The following is a 21,732-nucleotide window of genomic DNA, read 5'->3' as shown; positions in this document are numbered from 1 at the left end:
GAACAAAAGAGAGGGGGGAAGAGAGAGCAAAAGAAAGGGGGAGAGAAAGCAAAAGAAAGGGGGTAGAGAGCAAAAGAGAGCACAAAAGAGAGGGGAAAGAGAGCGCAAAAGAGAGGAGGAGAGAGAGCAAAAGAGAGGGGGAAGAGAAAGAGCAAGGGGTGGGACCACTGTACTATAAAAAATGGCCCGTGTGCAAGGGCTTTAGGACTAATATTGTAATAAACCACTGAGTATTTAACCACTGCAACACATTGTTAAAGTCAGCAACACACTTCTGGGACCTTGCTGAACACATATGGTGAGCCAATAACAAGAGGAATATGCATAGTCTCCAATCACTAGAAAGTTCCCAGTAGTGCATTGCTGCTTTTGAGCTTACATTGGTATGTTTTTCAGCACCTAGGGTAGCGCTTGCTGATTGGTGGCTACATTAAGCCACCAATCAGCAAGCGCTACCTAGGTGCTGAACCAAAAAGGGTCCGGTTCCTAAGATTACAGTCCTGCTTTTCAAATAAAGATACCAAGAGAACAAAGAAAATTTTATAATAGGCGCAAATAATAAAGTTGCTTAAAAATGCATGTTCTACTTGAATCATGAAAGAACAAAATTGGGTTTCATATTGCTTTAATAAAATCCACATATGAACAATAATATCACATGAACAGCTCTATGCGAAAAGAACGATATTTACTTCAAAATGTCCACATTAGCCACACCCCATTGTAAAAGGACTTTAAACATAGAATCAGGGTGTTTGTCCTGGTAATTGTATCTGGCATGTGCAGACATATTCACTTTCATTTCCAATTAAGTTTACTATGAAGTCTCAAGAGAATTTGGTAATCAAGCCAAAAGATTTTAAAGCAAAGTTAAGCAAAGTTCGCACTCAGCAGTGATGATGCTGATTGGCTGTTTCTTCTTTTTATCATGCAGATGACATTAACATAAAAGCTGATGGATATTTACTCGCAGACCACTTATTCTGGTGGGCTGAAGATATTTTGAGGTAAATTATCATATTTTTATAAAGCAATTTTCATGTGATATTTTCTAGAAAGCATTGTACTACAGCACTTTAAATTACTTAGCATATGGGTAGCATGTCCCTATAATGTTGAAAAGGGTCACAGAGCTGACTTCCAACTGAGTGATGAGGTTCAAGTAAAATTGATTGTACTACGTTATTTCAAGGATAATTATTTTTGTATAAGGGAAAATTTGCTAGAAATGTTGGAATAGATAACTTAATTTATGATGTTATTTGACAATCAAATCTGACAATCTTACTAGAAAAATATGTTTAAAGTTTAGTGTCCCTTAAACAATAGGCTCCACAATGTTGCAACCTAGGTTTCCTTCTCTGCTGGGACCAATTAGGCACAGTTATATATAAGTGTGCTACCAATGACTGTGTATAATACAGCAGAGCTAAGTCTGGAGTCTACATTTCAACAATTTTTAACAGAGTGATAATAGTGCATTCTACGCTATCCATGGAAAGTATAGGAAGCGCTTAAAAAAACGTAGACCGTGCTAATATTCTCTGGTAAATCTTTTTTTTATGATTTACTTGTAATACCAGATTGTGTGCTATTCTTAGCCCAGGGTTGCAATATGAATAGCACACTCTTCTCTATCAATAGAGCTCCATTTGTAATCTAAGCCTGAATGGGTTAAATCTACATTGATCTTGATAAAGGCTTCTAAGGAGGTTGAAATGCGTAGATGATACCTGCTGGAAATCTGTATATCTACTAACCCCTATGTGCAGAGCGCTCTGCAAAGAAGAAGGAAGATTCTTGGACATTTTAATATTTGCACAGCCACCCGCACAAAGCGTGTTATCAAGAAAAAAATCACATTGTTATTGGCTTACCCAACCCAGGTGACACCAGATCCCGGAAGTGAGAGAAACAATACACACGAGGCGCACGCCGCCACAGCGGTTCATGGAAGGTACTGGGAGGTGGAAAGTAGCCTAAAGGAGCAACTTCATTTGCGGGGTAAGAAATACCTGTAGCAGTTTAAAGTTCACATAATATTATGAAAGGCAAGTAACGTCTACAAAAAACGTACAAATTTAAAGATATTTTGAGGCTTTATCTATCCATTGAGAACTGATACAAGTGGCATACAGTGTTTTACACTAGAAGATTACTGACCTGTTTGGATTAACTATTACAAGCTTTTCTAATAGTATACCACTGTTTTGGTATTTTTGGCCTTTTTCAGCAATTACTAGCCATATATAGAGGAGAATTGTAGTATCCACTGGATGTTTTTTATGCTTTTATATGCATATCTGCTCATGTAATTCAAGCCCCTGATTTTAATATATGCGCATATAGTCCTTTTTTTAGTATTTTACACCACCGGAGGTTGAGAGTAATTCTTTGCATATGTACTGTTGTAATAATTATTGTAATGAAATATGCCTTATATATTTCTTTACTAGTCTAGTTTGAATAATATTGTTTTGGGAAGGTTGTAGGGAACTTTTCAAAAGTTGCCTGACACATCTGAGAGTGGTTTAGTTCAGTTTTTTTCTCTTACAGTTATATATAAGTGTGCAACCAATGACTGTAATACAGCAGAGCTAAGTCTGGAGTCTACATTTCAACAACTTTTAACAGAGTGATAATAGCGCACCCTACGCTATCCATGGAAAGTATAGGATGCGCTTAAAAAAATGTAGACCGTGCTAATATTCTTTGGTAAATCTTTTTTTTATGATTTACTTGTAATACCAGATTGTGTGCAATTCTTAGCCCAAGCTTACGATATAGATAGCACACTGTTCTCTATCAATAGAGCTCCATTTGTAATCTAGGCCTGAATGGGTTAAATCTACATGTATAGGTTAGTATGGAGCAGCCGTCAGGTATATCTATGATTTTACCCTTCATGTCTAACCTAATCAGAGCTGGAGAGGGGTTAATAGAAAACATTTATCAGTGACAGTCTCTACTTATGTTTAATAGTTGGTATCGTGCAACATTAACTTCTGATTGGCTCATAAGGACATATAGGACGGAACTCTTGACTTTTGGGGGTGAGTCAAACTGCCAAATTAGGTGAAGCAAAAGGAAACTCTCCATGGACTCAAAAGAATAACATTTTTTAATAATTTCTTTATTGTAACATATAGCGTTAGAAAAATAAATAGCAGTATGGCACAATATGTTACATATCTATAGTCTATGAGGGCAAATACATTTATTTGTAAAAATGTTATTTAAAAAAATGTGCTGAATTCAATTTGACTATGTAATTATTCCGTTTACAAGGAATAAACACATTGAGCTAGATTACAAGTGAGGAGCAAATGATTGAGCTAGCGTTATCGCAATCGTTTGCATCCCCTTTCCATTGCGCTTGTATTACAGCGAAGTTGTTATTGTGCTAGCACAATAGTGATTTACGCTACAATCCTTACTGCAATCTCAGAGCTCTGGTTAACTGTTTTCCGAAACAAAAAAACATAAATTATGCTTACCTGATAATTTCATTCAGCTGCATACAGCTGCATTCATTACTTTTGGGAATTCAGAACCTGGCCACCAGGAGGAGGCAAAGACACCCCAGCCAAAGGCTTAAATACCTCCCCCACTTCCCTCATCCCCCAGTCATTCTGCCATGGGAAAAAAGAACAGTAGGAGAAATATCAGGGTGAAAAAAGGTGCCAGAAGAACAACAAAAAATTACAACCGCCTCATAGAGATAAAAACACGGATGGGAGCTGAGGACTCTTCCCTTCAGAAGAAAATTAAATTATCAGGTAAGCACAATTTATGTTTTTCTTCTTAAAATGGAAGAGTCCACAGCTGCATTCAATGCAAATAATGGGTGGGTACAAAAGGCGGCCCCTTCGAAAGGCACCACAGCCTGAAATACTCAACACCCAAAAAAATTTAAGCATTAACAACGCAGAGAAAAACCCAAGCCCAGGTAACTGCACATCAGTTACACCACCGGCAAAGTCGAACTAGAGACCACTCAGACCTAGAGTCTGTCAAGTCCAAACAACCTCCAAAGCATCTGCCCCACGGGACACGACACCCAAGAAGGTACCCGGCTAAAGATAAGGACCACATCTGCCCCCCAAAAGGGAACCTGAGACAAGGAAATCCAAAAGGAGCTTTTCCCACTCATCACCTAGAAAGCAACCCATGGTTGTCTTTACAAAGGCAACGCCCAGGGACACAAACTCCCTAGAACACAAGGACCCAAAAAGAAAGATCCATACACAGGGAACATGTCCTCAAAAGGAATCAAGGAACACCTCATGTCCCCCAATCCCATACAATAGCCTAAGGTACTCCAGGAAATTCATTAGTCCCCCGATGCTCCATAACATATCTAGATCTGTAGGCTAGATAGGCGGAGACAGCAGGAACACGATACATATCCCAGCAGCTAGAACAGAGCTCTCCCAGAGAAACTCAAACTGTCTGAACAGGAACTCTCAAAGACCAGCCTCCAAACGGAAGGCTGACCCTATCCCTAACTCAAACCTCCTAAAGTCGCGTCAAGCTAGTTAGCATCCAGACAAAAGCAAGTAGCTGTAACTGGATACACCATCACTAAGCAAATCGCTGTGGATGGTTCCAACTGTAAACCACCAAGGTTGTACAGCCCACTGAATAGAGGCTCCAAGAAGCTCCCCCTCTCGGCACCAGATGCTGGTAGAAAGAAGGAGAACATCCAAAAACCTCCCTCAAGGAAGGGGCCAACAGCACTGCATAGAGTAAAATCCCCTGTTAGACCGCTGCTACAAACGGCATGCTACCGTGAGTCAGGAGAAACATTGTGCTCTTGTACGAGACCCCCTACACGCAGTCGTGGGCATAAAAAGGGCACACTTTCCAAGGGAAGAAGTCCCCCAAAAACTCAGCATCCATATATTGGATACACGTAGTGGAAGCCCCCCACAGGAGCAAAACCCTCAGCCTCCTGCTGCAGGAATGGAGGAACCAGACACTATATCACAGCTCCCCTCCCAGGAACCTGAAACACAGGAAGGGGAAAAAAATCTGCAAGGACCCCCCAGGACTCCATGATACTAAGGTAATGCCGAACCCGGAGAACCCAAACCCTACTCTGGAAGAGATGGTAATGAACAAAGGAAAAAAAAAAACTACCATAGGGTTGTCAACCCAGTTGAAAAGCACCTGGAGTCTACAGGAACATCATAAATGCACCAGAAGACAGGTAGGGGTCCATCAGAAAGGCCAAAAGCCTGAGCCACAGTCACAAAGGCATCTCTCACAGAGCCCAAGCCCCTACGAAAGGGGCTTAAGGGACCACAACTTTCACTGTGAACCAAACTGTCCAAACCCATCCATGGAGAGAAGTGGACCAAGGCCAGGGTTTTCGACAATAAAAAATAAAAAGATCCAATCTCTGAGAGAACCCTAAACTGTCTCCTCCAAGGAGGAGCACACCTCTAAAGTCCGTAGACTTGGCAATCTAGATAGCCTTAAACCCAAGAGTCATGAAGGACTCCCGAACAGTCTGAGAAGCAGCACCCAGTGCAATGGATCACAAAAAATCTTGTAGGCAAGCGGCAACACGTGATACACACACAGGCAGGGTAAAATCAATACCCGAAGAAAAATGATAACCCAGGGCCCTGCTCACCATCTCAGAGAAGTAACGCAAGGCACCGCACACAAAACTACAGATGGAGTATCGAGGAAAAAAGTACAACTGCCTGACTATCGAAGGACGACCCTCGTACCCAACCTCAACACCGCTACTGACAAGCCCCAAGGCTAGCGTAACATCGAGGATGCAACACACCTGAACGGCAAAGACCGTAGTCCGACCGAGGGTATTAGATGGAATAGACAACAGTCAGAGAGCTTGAAAAAGCTATTATTCAAGAAAAACTACCTTGAGCAGGCAAACATTGGAGCTGCAACTCCCACAGAAGGCAGGGAACCCCTGCACACAACCTCCCAGAGTATAATGACTCGGAACAGAGAAAAAACATGCCCGCACACCCAACCAGACAATCCCGCCATAAGTGGGGAAGGATGATGCTCCGCCATCATCAGAAAGAACGTACAAGGATAAAGAGACAGCGTCTGGAAGAACCTCAAGTGAAAACTAAACGTTAATCACCTGAAACAGGTCACACACATCTCCCAACTTCCATTTAATGGAAATAACGGTTCTAAGTCTCCAGGGACCTCAAGAACCTAGAGTCATCTGCAAAAAGCAGAATCATAGCCGAGGCGAGTATCCCGAACCGACCACCCTTAGAGTGGTACGCACAACCCTCCATCCAAAGAAGTTGCATATAAACCAGAGACCTCATACAGCAGTAGGATGAGGATCTGAGCCAGGAGTCCATAGAATAGGCCTAGAGGCATCCTCAGCACCACAAAGGTGACATGAACCCTGATAACAGCTGAAAAAGCACATGACCAGCCGGGTATAAAGACACTCTGGAACTGTTCAAGGTCCAAGAAAATTTGTCCCGAATGATCAATAAATGAACTAGAAACAAAAATTCTAATATTCAACAAGTGCGCAACTCCCGAGGGAGTGCCCACGCGACCACAAGTCGCAAGTATCGGTTCCAGAGAAGAACATTCATAAAAACAAAATCTAACAGACCTGAGCTTAAGGAAAAAATGAATTAAACACATCCATCCGGATTACAAATAAAATGAAAAGCAGCACCCATCAGGTGAATGCCCAAGGTGAATGAGAACGACAACAGGACCAGCCGAGTAGAGGCCCCATTCACCCAAGCTCAGAAATTGTTAGGTTTGTATTGATTTGTTTGATGTAATGTGTTAAATGCAGCCTATTGTGTCCCGCTCAGTCTCACACCAAACCTGTGACTTCTTGATGTAGTGAGAGTCAAGTTTTTGCTCATAGATCTGAGGGGACTGAGGGCAGTCAAGGGAGAGAATTGGAGGATGTATAAGGAGTATAGGTAAAGTACAGTTTGAGGAAGATTCGTATAGAAATACCTTAGGTAAGATAGATTGCTTTCAGAAGTACTCTCTAAGGTAAAAAGAGTGAGACTAGTCTTAGTAAGAGGTTGATAGCACGCACAGGAAGTGTGAACTAGAAGTCAGGTCTTTCCACATTAAACATGTATATGTCACAAGGCAGTTCAGTTTTATGGTACCTGATATCCGGAATAAAGTTGTAGTCTATACGCTCTTAATATGAGAGGTCTGTGGAACGTGATTGAGTAAAACAACTCCCTGTTCCTATGACGCTGCTGTGCGATACTGTTCCGTGGGCGTGGCGCTCTTAGTGAGAGTGAGCAGGCAGAGCTGCAGCTGATCTGTGCTGTGTGTCAGTGTGATGTTTGGGAGCAGCGTTAGCTGAGAGATGAGACAGAGCTGCAGCTGGAGTGTGCTGTGTGTCAGCGTGGTTCCGGGAGCAGTGTTAGCTGAGTGACATCACTGAGTGCTGCTGTTAGAAAGGTAACAAAGAAGCGCTTTAATATATAACGCTAAGGTCTTGTAAATTCAAGCAGATTCCTATCTTCTTGTTAGTAGTCCACAAAGGGGAAAAATAATCCAAATCTGGTTAGGTTCCTGTAAGGCAATCCTTTGGATATTGGCTAAGCTGAGTAGCTCCTATAATGGCTAATAAACCTGTAGGGACAAAATACTTAGCCACGAGCAGGAACAGGAGGAGCCTTATATAGAGATTTGTGAGAGTCTTAAAGGAATATCCCTTAACCTGACAGAACACCCCCTCCAAGGAGCTGCTCAGTGGATCACGGCTTTGGCCGGTCAGGATGTCTGCAATGAAACTCCAATAAGAGATGGGGAGCAGACAGATTAGTAGAGAGTTCCTAGGAGTCCTCCTCTGTACCAAAGCCCTTCCAACATACGAGGTATTGTAACTTCTTACGATGGTACCTGGAATCGATAGTAGTTTGAACCTCATATTCATCAGCAGTTGGGATAGGAGGCACGTCAAGTGGAAGAGAAGTCTCAGATCTCATCTGGTGATAAGACTTGAGTAGAGTGACATGGATAGTCGGGTGGATTTTATATGTAGGAGGCAAAGTCAGGGTGACAGCATTCTGGTTCAAGACATTTTTAATAGGGAATGGCCCAATAAAGAGAGCAGCCAGCTTCCTCGATGGTACGGCTAACTTTAGGTGTTTGGTGGAGAGCCAGACCTTGTCACCTGGTTTGTAGGGGGGAGCTCTGGTTCTCTTAGAATCGTAGTAACGTTTTTGGGTATGCTGGGCATCCGTTAGGATTTGTTTGAGGGAGGTGAAGCCTTGGGCAATTGTGTTTATCAAGTCGTTGACTACCGGGGAATCGGATTCAGACCTATTGTTGAGGTGATAGGAAGGATGGAATCCGTAATTAACAAAGAAAGGAGTCATTTTTGTAGAAGCATTGAGTGTATTGTTGAAGGAGAATTCTGCAGAAGGTAGAAGGGATAGCCAGTCATCCTGTTGAGTGTTTGATTTGTTCTTTCGCATTGACCGTTGGTCTGCGGATGGAAGGCAGTAGACATCCGTCTTTCAATCTGTAAGATGCAGCAGAGTTGGGTCCAGAATCGTGAAGTGAACTGGGAGCCCCTATCGGTTGTAATAGTGTCCGGTAGTCCATGTAATCGGACAATGTGGTTGAGGAAAAGATGTGCTGTTTTGCTGGCAGTGGGTAACCCAATAGCTGGTAGGAAGTGTACCATTTTTGAGAAGTGATCGATCACCACCAGTATAGTGTTATGATTACCAGATGGGGGTAGATCCACAATGAAATCCATGGCAATTGACCTCCAAGGTCTGTCCGGTATGGGCAAGGAATGGAAAGGAGACAGCCATATGGATGTTGTTTGATGTGTTTATTCTGGCAACAGATCCTGCATGTTCTGATATACTGAGTGATACTGTGCATCTTTGGCCACCAATATTTTCTTCGGAGAAGGTTTTGCATTTTATGTATTCCCGGATGTCCAGCGAGTACAGAGTCATGTGCTGACTTTAGAACCTCTTGCCTGAGCGAGACAGGGACATACAACTGTCTTTCGTGATATAAGAGCCCACTGGCAGTCTTGTAGAGTGGTAGAATGGCAGTGGTGGTGTATTGAGTCTGATGAGCACAGAAACGTGCCATATCGGTCGTAGTGAGGCCAATAAGCCTATCGTGAGGTATGATGCAATTCAAGTCTGTACAGGTGAGAGGTTTTGGATCTCTCCTAGATAGTGCATCTGCTTTCGCATTTTTATTTCCCGGTCTGTATGTTATCACATAGTTGAATCTGCTAAAAAAAAGACTCCATCGTACTTGACGAGAACTTAAAGGGACACTGAACCCAATTTTTTTTCTTTCGTGATTCAGATAAAGCATGCAATTTTAAGCAACTTTCTAATTTACTCCTATTAGCAAATTTTCTTCATTCTCTTGGTATGTTTATTTGAAAAGCAAAAATGTAAGTTTAGATGCCGGCCCATTTTTGGTGAAAAACCTGGGTTTTCCTTGCTGATTGGACAGCACCAATAAACAAGTGCTGTCCATGGTCTGAACCAAAAAATTGCTGGCTCCTTAGCTTAGATGCCTTCTTTTTCAAATAAAGATAGCAAGAGAATAAAGAAAAATTGATAATAGGAGTAAATTAGAAAATTGCTTAAAATTGCATGCTCTATCTGAATCATGAAAGACAAAATTTGGGTTCAGTGTCCCTTTAATGTTTTGTTTGTCTTAAGAAACTGCAGATTCCTGTGGTCGGTATATATGACTATCGGAGAGGGAGTGCCTTCTAGGAAATTTCTTCAGAATTCCAGAGAATCCTTTATGGCGAAAAGTTCCTTTTCTCTGACCGCATAGTTCATTTCTGCGGTGTTCATTAGTCTGGAGTAATAGGATATGAGATGTAATGGCTCCTTAGGGGATTTTCTCTGTGACAACACAGCACCGGTAGCATGATCCGATGCATCAACTTCAAGGACATAAGAGAGAGATGGGTCAGGGAAATTAAGTATAGGGGCTGTGACAAATTTCTGTTTGAGCAGTTGGAAAGCCTGTTCTGCTTGGTTGTTCCATTTGAATTTGTGGTCCTTCTTTGTCAAGTTTGTCAAGGGCTTGATGATATCCGAGAACCCTTGAATAAACTTTCTGTAGAAGTTTGATAAAACCTAGAAATTTCTGGATGTCTTTCTTGGAAGAGGGAGTGGGCCATTTGGTAATCGCCTCCACCTTATTGTTTTCCATCTGAATTCCAGAGGGGGAGATTTGGTAGCCTAGAAAGGAAATGGAAGTTGAATTGAATATACACTTTTCGACCTTTACGTAGAGTGAGTTAGCTCTAAGCCTTGATAGAACCGCCTTGACATGTGAGTTGGTAGAGTATCAGAATAAATTAGTATATCATCAAGGTAGATGACCATATTTACGTCCAACATGTCACAAAACAAGTCGTTTATGAAATGTTGGAAGGTTGCGGGGGCATTACATAGCCCAAATGGCATGACCGTATATTCAAACAAGCCATACCTTGTCCAAAATGCGGTCAGCCATTCGTCACCCTTCCTCATTCTTACGAGGTTGTAGGCACCTCTCAGGTCCAGCTTAGTGAATACCTTAGCCCCCTGCAACGGCTCGATTAATTCGGGTATCAGGGGCAAAGGGTACCTATTTTTCCTAGTACGTGCATTTAGCTCCCTGTAATCTATTATTGGTCAAAGGCTGTTGTCTTTATTTCTAACTAAGAAAATTCCCGCTCCAGCTGGGGAGGTGGAGGGTCTAATGAATCCCTTCTGTCGGTTGTCGTCTAGGTATTCCTTCAGGTATTTGAGTTCAGGTTCAGATAAGGGAAAAATACAGCCATATGGTATAGTCAATGGGGCAGTCGAACGCCTATGGGGTGGTAAGGTCTGAGCCTCCTTTTTGTTAAAGACGCCAGCAAACTGTTTATAACAATGGTGAACGTCGATGTCTGAGATGTGCATGAGTGTGTGTGGAAATACGACCTTACAATTCCTTTTGCAGAATTCAGAATTTAAATGTATCAAACCTCTACCCCAATGAATGGTGGGTTCATGAAGTTTTAACCAATTTAATCCCAGTGTGACTGGGAACAAGTGTGTGAGTATCACCTCAAAAACCTTATATTCAGTATGCCCTGATGGGAGGGTGACCTTTATGGGTGCAGTTTGGTGAGTGATTGGACCAGACTTCATGGAAGAACCATCTACAAGTTGGATAGGAAGTGAATTTTCTTTTTTTATTAGTGGTATCTTAAGTGAGTGTACATAATCAAAATCAATAAAGTCTCCTGTGGCTCCTGAATCAATCACGGCTCACCATAGGTGCTTGATGATGATCCCACTGAAGGGAAACAGAAAAGCATAGGTGAGAAGAAGCTCTAACTTAATTATCATAACTGATTGAGTCTTTGTTTGACTTACCGTTCCTTTGTCTTAAGAGAATGGGGCAGTCTTTAAAGGCGTGGTCTCTACTGGCGCAGTACATGCAGAGGTTGTGGACTTTGCGCCGTGCCTTTTCCTTCGGTTTCAGAGGTCCCTTTACGAATGCTATATCCATGGCTTACTCAGTGTTTTGGGGGAGTGGCGTGGGTGTGGATGTCGAATACCTTTTCCCAGAGTATTCTGTGTACCCTTTCTCACATTTTCTTTCCCTTAGGCGTCTATCTATGGAGATACACAGCGTGATTAGGTTCTTTAGACTTGTGGGCATGACTGTGCGGGCTAATTCATCTTTTATGCTTTCACATAATCCTAGACGAAAATGTTTTTTTAGGGCATGCTCATTCCATAGGGTGTCAGGGGCCCATCTCTTATACTCAGCTATGTAGTCCTCAACCGGACACCTTCCTTGTCATAGAGCACAAATAGAGGTCTCTGCTGTGGATTGTTTATCGTGATCCTGATACAATAGAGACATTGCTGAAAAAAAAGATTCCAAGGAATTGAGGACGGGGTCATTTGTTTCATAAAAGGTGTTGGCCCATGTTCTTGCCTCACCTGTGAGATATGATATTACTGTTAGTACCCTTAAACGGTCATTGGGGTATGTTTTTGGTTTGAACTGAAAATAGAGTGTACATGAGTTTTGGAAATCCCGGAAGCGAGACCTTTCTCCTGAGAATTTCTCAGGGGGGCATATCTGGGGTTCAGGGATGTCAGTAGAGGCAGTCTTGGATACCAACCTCTCAGTCAGCAACTGTCAGTACCCTTAAACAGTCATTGGGGTATGTTTTTGGTTTGAGCTGAAAATAGAGTGTACATGAGTTTTGGAAATCCCGGAAACGAGACCTTTCTCCTGAGAATTTCTCAGGGGGGCATATCTGGGGTTCAGGGATGTCAGTAGAGGCAGTCTTGGATACCAACTGTTTATTGATGAACTTGCGTAATTGCTCGTTTTCAGTTTTTATCTCCCTTAGGCCCTGCAACATGAGATCCATATTCTGGGAGAGGGCCCCCACTCTGGATGACAGTTCAATTAGATCCATAGGTATAGGCTGGTATGCTATTCTATAAGAAGTATTATGTTAGGTTTATTTGATGTAATGTGATAACATGCAGCCTATTGTGTCCCGCTCAGTCTCACACCAAACCTGTGACTCTTGATGTAGTGAGAGTCCAGTTTTTGCTCATAGATCTGAGGGGACTGAGGGCAGTCAAGGGAGAGAATTGGAGGATGTATAAGGAGTATAGGTAAAGTACAGTTTGAGGAAGATTCGTATAGAAATACCTTAGGTAAGATAGATTGCTTTCAGAAGTACTCTCTATGGTAAAAAGAGTGAGACTAGTCTTACTAAGAGGTTGATAGCACGCACAGGAAGTGTGAACTAGAAGTCAGGTCTTTCCACATTAAACATGTATATGTCACAATGCTAGTGATTAAGTTTACAAGGCAGTTCAGTTTTATGGTACCTGATATCCGGAATAAAGTTGTAGTCTATACGCTCTTAATATGAGAGGTCTGTGGAACGTGATTGAGTAAAACAACTCCCTGTTCCTATGTCGCTGCTGTGCGATACTGTTCCGTGGGCGTGGCGCTCTTAGTGAGAGCGAGCAGGCAGAGCTGCAGCTGATCTGTGCTGTGTGTCAGTGTGATATTTGGGAGCAGCGTTAGCTGAGAGATGAGACAGAGCTGCAGCTGGAGTGTGCTGTGTGTCAGCGTGGTTCCGGGAGCAGTGTTAGCTGAGTGACATCACTGAGTGCTGCTGTTAGAAAGGTAACAAAGAAGCGCTTTAATATATAACGCTAAGGTCTTGTAAATTCAAGCAGATTCCTATCTTCTTGTTAGTAGTCCACAAAGGGGAAAAATAATCCAAATCTGGTTAGGTTCCTGTAAGGCAATCCTTTGGATATTGGCTAAGCTGAGTAGCTCCTATAATGGCTAATAAACCTGTAGGGACAAAATACTTAGCCACGAGCAGGAACAGGAGGAGCCTTATATAGAGATTTGTGAGAGTCTTAAAGGAATATCCCTTAACCTGACAGAACACCCCCTCCAAGGAGCTGCTCAGCGGATCACGGCATCGGCCGGTCAGGATGTCTGCGATGAAACTCCAATAAGAGATGGGGAGCAGACAGATTAGTAGAGGGTTCCTAGGAGTCCTCCTCTGTACCAAAGCCCTTCCAACATACGAGGTATTGTAACTTCTTACGATGGTACCTGGAATCGATAGTAGTTTGAACCTCATATTCATCAGCAGTTGGGATAGGAGGCATGTCAAGTGGAAGAGAAGTCTCAGATCTCATCTGGTGATAAGGCTTGAGTAGAGTGACATGGATAGTCGGGTGGATTCTATATGTAGGAGGCAAAGTCAGGGTGACAGCATTCTGGTTCAAGACATTTTTAATAGGGAATGGCCCAATAAAGAGAGCAGCCAGCTTCCTCGATGGTACGGCTAACTTTAGGTGTTTGGTGGAGAGCCAGACCTTGTCACCTGGTTTGTAGGGGGGAGCTCTGTTTCTCTTAGAATCGTAGTAACGTTTTTGGGTATGCTGGGCATCCGTTAGGATTTGTTTGAGGGAGGTGAAGCCTTGGGCAAATGTGTTTATCAAGTCGTTGACTACCGGGGAATCGGATTCAGACCTATTGTTGAGGTGATAGGAAGGATGGAATCCGTAATTAACAAAGAAAAGAGTCATTTTTGTAGAAGCATTGAGTGTATTGTTAAAGGAGAATTCTGCAGAAGGTAGAAGGGATAGCCAGTCATCCTGTTGAGAGGAGCAATAGCACCGCAGAAATTGTTCGAGTGTTTGATTTGTTCTTTCGCATTGACCGTTGGTCTGCGGATGGAAGGCAGTAGACATCCGTCTTTCAATCTGTAAGATGCAGCAGAGTTGGGTCCAGAATCGTGAAGTGAACTGGGAGCCCCTATCGGTTGTAATAGTGTCCGGTAGTCCATGTAATCGGACAATGTGGTTGAGGAAAAGATGTGCTGTTTTGCTGGCAGTGGGTAACCCAATAGCTGGTAGGAAGTGTACCATTTTTGAGAAGTGATCGATCACCACCAGTATAGTGTTATGATTACCAGATGGGGTAGATCCACAATGAAATCCATGGCAATTGACCTCCAAGGTCTGTCCGGTATGGGCAAGGAATGGAAAGGAGACAGCCATATGGATGTTGTTTGATGTGTTTATTCTGGCAACAGATCCTGCATGTTCTGATATACTGAGTGATACTGTGCATCTTTGGCCACCAATATTCTCTTCGGAGAAGGTTTTGCATTTTATGTATTCCCGGATGTCCAGCGAGTACAGAGTTATGTGCTGACTTTAGAACCTCTTGCCTGAGCGAGACAGGGACATACAACTGTCTTTCATGATATAAGAGCCCACTGGCAGTCTTGTAGAGTGGTAGAATGGCAGTGGTGGTGTATTGAGTCTGATGAGCACAGAAACGTGCCATATCGGTCGTAGTGAGGCCAATAAGCCTATCGTGAGGTATGATGCAATTCAAGTCTATACAGGTGAGAGGTTTTGGATCTCTCCTAGATAGTGCATCGGCTTTCGCATTTTTATTACCCGGTCTGTATGTTATCACATAGTTGAATCTGCTAAAAAAAAGACTCCATCGTACTTGACGAGAACTTAAAGGGACACTGAACCCAATTTTTTTTCTTTCGTGATTCAGATAAAGCATGCAATTTTAAGCAACTTTCTAATTTACTCCTATTAGCAAATTTTCTTCATTCTCTTGGTATGTTTATTTGAAAAGCAAAAATGTAAGTTTAGATGCCGGCCCATTTTTGGTGAAAAACCTGGGTTTTCCTTGCTGATTGGACAGCACCAATAAACAAGTGCTGTCCATGGTCTGAACCAAAAAATTGCTGGCTCCTTAGCTTAGATGCCTTCTTTTTCAAATAAAGATAGCAAGAGAATAAAGAAAAATTGATAATAGGAGTAAATTAGAAAATTGCATGCTCTATCTGAATCATGAAAGACAAAATTTGGGTTCAGTGTCCCTTTAATGTTTTGTTTGTCTTAAGAAACTGCAGATTCCTGTGGTCGGTATATATGACTATCGGAGAGGGAGTGCCTTCTAGGAAATTTCTTCAGAATTCCAGAGAATCCTTTATGGCGAAAAGTTCCTTTTCTCTGACCGCATAGTTCATTTCTGCGGTGTTCATTAGTCTGGAGTAATAGGATATGAGATGTAATGGCTCCTTAGGGGATTTTCTCTGTGACAACACAGCACCGGTAGCATGATCCGATGCATCAACTTCAAGGACATAAGAGAGAGATGGGTCAGGGAAATGAAGTATAGGAGCTGTGACAAATTTCTGTTTGAGCAGTTGGAAAGCCTGTTCTGCTTGGTTGTTCCATTTGAAATTGTGGTCCTTCTTTGTCAAGTTTGTCAAGGGCTTGATGATATCCGAGAACCCTTGAATAAACTTTCTGTAGAAGTTTGAGAAAACCTAGAAATTTCTGGATGTCTTTCTTGGAAGAGGGAGTGGGCCATTTGGTAATCGCCTCCACCTTATTGTTTTCCATCTGAATTTCAGAGGGGGAGATTTGGTAGCCTAGGAAGGAAATGGAAGTTAAATTGAATATACACTTTTCGACCTTTACGTAGAGTGAGTTAGCTCTAAGCCTTGATAGAACCGCCTTGACATGTGAGTTGGTAGAGTATCAGAATAAATTAGTATATCATCAAGGTAGATGACCATATTTACGTCCAACATGTCACAAAACAAGTCGTTCATGAAATGTTGGAAGGTTGCGGGGGCATTACATAGCCCAAATGGCATGACCGTATATTCAAACAAGCCATACCTTGTCCGAAATGCGGTCAGCCATTCGTCACCCTTCCTCATTCTTACGAGGTTGTAGGCACCTCTCAGGTCCAGCTTAGTGAATACCTTAGCCCCCTGCAACGGCTCGATTAATTCGGGTATCAGGGGCAAAGGGTACCTATTTTTCCTAGTACGTGCATTTAGCTCCCTGTAATCTATTATTGGTCAAAGGCTGTTGTCTTTATTTCTAACTAAGAAAATTCCCGCTCCAGCTGGGGAGGTGGAGGGTCTAATGAATCCCTTCTGTAGGTTGTCGTCTAGGTATTCCTTCAGGTGTTTGAGTTCAGGTTCAGATAAGGGAAAAATACAGCCGTATAGTATAGTCGATGGGGCAGTCGTACGGCCTATGGGGTGGTAAGGTCTGAGCCTCCTTTTTGGTAAAGACGCCAGCAAACTGTTTATAACAATGGTGAACGTTGATGTCTGAGATGTGCATGAGTGTGTGTGGAAATACGACCTTACAATTCCTTTTGCAGAATTCAGAATTTAAATGTATCAAACCTCTACCCCAATGAATGGTGGGTTCATGAAGTTTTAACCAATTTAATCCCAGTGTGACTGGGAACAAGTGTGTGAGTATCACCTCAAAAACCTTATATTCAGTATGCCCTGATGGGAGGGTGACCTTTATGGGTGCAGTTTGGTGAGTGATTAGACCAGACTTCATGGAAGAACCATCTACAAGTTGGATAGGAAGTGAATTTTCTTTTTTTATTAGTGGTATCTTCAGTGAGTGTACATAATCAAAATCAATAAAGTCTCCTGTGGCTCCTGAATCAATCACGGCTACCGTAGGTGCTTGATGATGATCCCACTGAAGGGAAACAGAAAAGCATAGGTGAGAAGAAGCTCTAACTTCATTATCATAACTGATTGAGTCTTTGTTTGACTTACCCTTCCGTTGTCTTAAGAGAATGGGGCAGTCTTTAAAGGCGTGGCCTCTACTGGCGCAGTACATGCAGAGGTTGTGGACTTTGCGCCATGCCTTTTCCTCCGGTTTCAGAGGTCCCTTTACGAATGCTATATCCATGGCTTCCTCAGTGTTTTGGGGGAGTGGCGTGGGTGTGGATGTCGAATACCTTTTCCCAGAGTATTCTGTGTACCCTTTCTCACATTTTGTTTCCCTTAGGCATCTATCTATGGAGATACATAGCGTGATTAGGTTCTCTAGACTTGTGGGCATGACTGTGCGGGCTAATTCATCTTTTATGCTTTCACATAATCCTAGACGAAAATGTTTTTTTAGGGCATGCTCATTCCATAGGGTGTCAGGGGCCCATCTCTTATACTCAGCTATGTAGTCCTCAACCGGACACCTTCCTTGTCATAGAGCACGAATAGAGGTCTCTGCTGTGGATTGTTTATCGTGATCCTGATACAATAGAGACATTGCTGAAAAAAAAGATTCCAAGGAATTGAGGACGGGGTCATTTGTTTCATAAAAGGTGTTGGCCCATGTTCTTGCCTCACCTGTGAGGTATGATATTACTGTCAGTACCCTTAAACGGTCATTGGGGTATGTTTTTGGTTTGAGCTGAAAATAGAGTGTACATGAGTTTTGGAAATCCCGGAAACGAGACCTTTCTCCTGAGAATTTCTCAGGGGGGCATATCTGGGGTTCAGGGATGTCAGTAGAGGCAGTCTTGGATACCAACTGTTTATTGATGAACTTGCGTAATTGCTCGTTTTCAGTTTTTATCTCCCTTAGGCCCTGCAACATGAGATCCATATTCTGGGAGAGGGCCCCCACTCTGGATGACAGTTCACTTAGATCCATAGGTATAGGCTGGTATGCTATTCTATAAGAAGTATTATGTTAGGTTTGTTTGATGTAATGTGTTAACATGCAGCCTATTGTGTCCCGCTCAGTCTCACACCAAACCTGTGACTCTTGATGTAGTGAGAGTCCAGTTTTTGCTCATAGATCTGAGTTTTAACCAATTTAATCCCAGTGTGACTGGGAACAAGTGTGTGAGTATCACCTCAAAAACCTTATATTCAGTATGCCCTGATGGGAGGGTGACCTTTATGGGTGCAGTTTGGTGAGTGATTGGACCAGACTTCATGGAAGAACCATCTACAAGTTGGATAGGAAGTGAATTTTCTTTTTTTATTAGTGGTATCTTAAGTGAGTGTACATAATCAAAATCAATAAAGTCTCCTGTGGCTCCTGAATCAATCACGGCTACCGTAGGTGCTTGATGATGATCCCACTGAAGGGAAACAGAAAAGCATAGGTGAGAAGAAGCTCTAACTTCATTATCATAACTGATTGAGTCTTTGTTTGACTTACCCTTCCGTTGTCTTAAGAGAATGGGGCAGTCTTTAAAGGCGTGGTCTCTACTGGCGCAGTACATGCAGAGGTTGTGGACTTTGCGCCATGCCTTTTCCTCCGGTTTCAGAGGTCCCTTTACGAATGCTATATCCATGGCTTCCTCAGTGTTTTGGGGGAGTGGCGTGGGTGTGGATGTCGAATACCTTTTCCCAGAGTATTCTGTGTACCCTTTCTCACATTTTGTTTCCCTTAGGCGTCCATCTATGGAGATACATAGCGTGATTAGGTTCTCTAGACTTGTGGGCATGACTGTGCGGGCTAATTCATCTTTTATGCTTTCACATAATCCTAGACGAAAATGTTTTTTTAGGGCATGCTCATTCCATAGGGTGTCAGGGGCCCATCTCTTATACTCAGCTATGTAGTCCTCAACCGGACACCTTCCTTGTCATAGAGCACGAATAGAGGTCTCTGCTGTGGATTGTTTATCGTGATCCTGATACAATAGAGACATTGCTGAAAAAAAAAGATTCCAAGGAATTGAGGATGGGGTCATTTGTTTCATAAAAGGTGTTGGCCCATGTTCTTGCCTCACCTGTGAGGTATGATATTACTGTCAGTACCCTTAAACGGTCATTGGGGTATGTTTTTGGTTTGAGCTGAAAATAGAGTGTACATGAGTTTTGGAAATCCCGGAAACGAGACCTTTCTCCTGAGAATTTCTCAGGGGGGCATATCTGGGGTTCAGGGATGTCAGTAGAGGCAGTCTTGGATACCAACTGTTTATTGATGAACTTGCGTAATTGCTCGTTTTCAGTTTTTATCTCCCTTAGGCCCTGCAACATGAGATCCATATTCTGGGAGAGGGCCCCCACTCTGGATGACAGTTCACTTAGATCCATAGGTATAGGCTGGTATGCTATTCTATAAGAAGTATTATGTTAGGTTTGTTTGATGTAATGTGTTAACATGCAGCCTATTGTGTCCCGCTCAGTCTCACACCAAACCTGTGACTCTTGATGTAGTGAGAGTCCAGTTTTTGCTCATAGATCTGAGGGGACTGAGGGCAGTCAAGGGAGAGAATTGGAGGATGTATAAGGAGTATAGGTAAAGTACAGTTTGAGGAAGATTCATATAGAAATACCTTAGGTAAGATAGATTGCTTTCAGAAGTATTCTCTAAGGTAAAAAGAGTGAGACTAGTCTTACTAAGAGGTTGATAGCACGCACAGGAAGCGTGAACTAGAAGTCAGGTCTTTCCACATTAAACATGTATATGTCACAATGCTAGTGATTAAGTTTACAAGGCAGTTCAGTTTTATGATACCTGATATCCGGAATAAAGTTGTAGTCTATACGCTCTTAATATGAGAGGTCTGTGGAGTGTGACTGAGTAAAACAACTCCCTGTTCCTATGTCGCTGCTGTGCGATACTGTTCCGTGGGCGTGGCGCTCTTAGTGAGAGCGTGCAGGCAGAGCTGCAGCTGATCTGTGCTGTGTGTCAGTGTGATGTTTGGAAGCAGCTTTAGCTGAGTGACATCACTGAGTGCTGCTGTTAGAAAGGTAACAAAGAAGCGCTTTAATATATAACGCTAAGGTCTTGTAAATTCAAGCAGATTCCTATCTTCTTGTTAGCAGTCCACAAAGGGGAAAAAGAATTCAAATCTGGTTAGGTTCCTGAAAGGCAATCCTTTGGATATTGGCTAAGCTGAGTAGCTCCTATAATGGCTAATAAACCTGTAGGGACAAAATACTTAGCCACGAGCAGGAACAGGAGGAGCCTGATATATAGATTTGTGAGAGTCTTAAAGGAATATCTCTTAACCTGACAGAAATAGAACCGAAGAACATAAATAAAACATAAAATGAAGATAATAAGGGGATAGGCTCCATCCCCTAACGTCATATCCATATTGCCATCCAACTTCTAGGGCCTCGGATCCCTCTGCCCACTAGTACTGGGATCCTCTAACATTGTCAAAACATGTCTTAAAAGAACCCGAAGGCGAGTCAGCCTATAACGGAAGGCAAAATCATCCCTCGCCGGATCTACTGGAGACTTTGGCTCTGAGATTGGGGCCCCTGAAGCCTCAGGGGCCAACATTTCCCCAGAAAGCCAAACTGAATTGGGGCCATCCCACGCTTGATGGACCTAGGTTAACGAAACACAGACAGTATCGGAGAAATACTTCACTTGGAAGATATAAATGAGACAGCACCATAGAAATGGCCATGCGGAACCATGCCGTAACCTCCGGCGGAAACAAGCAACTCTACGGAGGAGTGAAGACCATAGGGACACCTGTGTGCATAGCCAGGAAAGGGCCTTAGGCACGCGCATCACGGGTCATGGAAACCTCGGAGGCAGATGGCTCAACGCATTCTAAGTTCCCAGACTCAGGAGAAGAAAGTACTCTAGAACGGCACCCGGAACATAACTGATGGGCATTAATTACCCGGGCCATTTCATATTCATCACAAGACACATCCTCCATATCGGAGGCATCCGTGTCGCGCATATCAGAATCCTCCATAATCTTGGGATTACAAAAAGACAAAACTAACTGGCACACTTTGACACCCCAATGGCTGGTGCACTCACCACCTCCTGTGAACCAGACAACCCATGAGCTAGACTCTCTCGGTCACACAAAGTCAGCATACGGAAGTGAAAAAACAACGTAACCGCACCTGCACGAGGTGCACCGTGCCAGTCACAAAAAGGGCGCACAATCTTGAGAGATTGCGTCCTAAAAAGAAGGCCGTTATGTTTTCCGTAAAGGCCGAGAGCCTAAGTATAGCTACACATTGCAGATAGAACGACATAATAAACATGATTAAAGCCCCCCCTGTTCAATAACCCCCCTCAGGAGATATTAACCCATGATTCCTCATTTAAGATAAAAGGAGTCCCACTGGGACCCTACCTTGTTTCTTTAACAATATATCACATATTAAAATAAAATGAAACGATCTTACAGGAATCTACGCCGTGGAACAGGAACATGGCCCTTCAAGTGTGACAGATAGTAGTCTCGCTTCTGACATGGACTTGAGTGAAGAAAGGTAGGCAGCGAAACTCGTCAACGCTGATTACCAAGGAGCTGTTAATATGAGTCAGGATGGGTTCACAGGAAAACTCTCCCTGCATCTCCGGACTCTAACTTTCATCCATACTCTCACTGAGA

The 21,732-nt window shown here is 42.8% G+C and overlaps 2 protein-coding genes across 2 annotated transcripts; both read right to left on the bottom strand.

Moving 5' to 3' along the window:
• Positions 1 to 17,594: 17,594 nt before the first annotated feature.
• On the bottom strand, positions 17,595 to 18,047 carry LOC128664335 (protein LDOC1-like). The gene has a single exon (XM_053719175.1). It carries the CDS (start codon positions 18,045 to 18,047, stop codon positions 17,595 to 17,597), a length of 453 nt encoding a protein of 150 aa, XP_053575150.1.
• A 983-nt stretch (positions 18,048 to 19,030) lies between these two features.
• LOC128664334 (protein LDOC1-like) lies at positions 19,031 to 19,447 on the bottom strand. The gene has a single exon (XM_053719174.1). It carries the CDS (start codon positions 19,445 to 19,447, stop codon positions 19,031 to 19,033), a length of 417 nt encoding a protein of 138 aa, XP_053575149.1.
• Between the last annotated feature and the right edge of the window lie 2,285 nt (positions 19,448 to 21,732).

This window comes from Bombina bombina, chromosome 6 (assembly GCF_027579735.1).
Source record: "Bombina bombina isolate aBomBom1 chromosome 6, aBomBom1.pri, whole genome shotgun sequence".
Taxonomy (NCBI): domain Eukaryota; kingdom Metazoa; phylum Chordata; class Amphibia; order Anura; family Bombinatoridae; genus Bombina; species Bombina bombina.
The sequence above is the reverse complement of the archived record's forward strand: the minus strand, read 5'-3'. Positions and strand labels throughout refer to the sequence as shown.

Coding starts and splice junctions, on each gene's coding strand:
- LOC128664335 (XM_053719175.1), bottom strand. CDS start 18,047: ATGGATCTAAGTGAACTGTCATCCAGAGTGGGGGCCCTCTCCCAGAAT.
- LOC128664334 (XM_053719174.1), bottom strand. CDS start 19,447: ATGGATCTAAGTGAACTGTCATCCAGAGTGGGGGCCCTCTCCCAGAAT.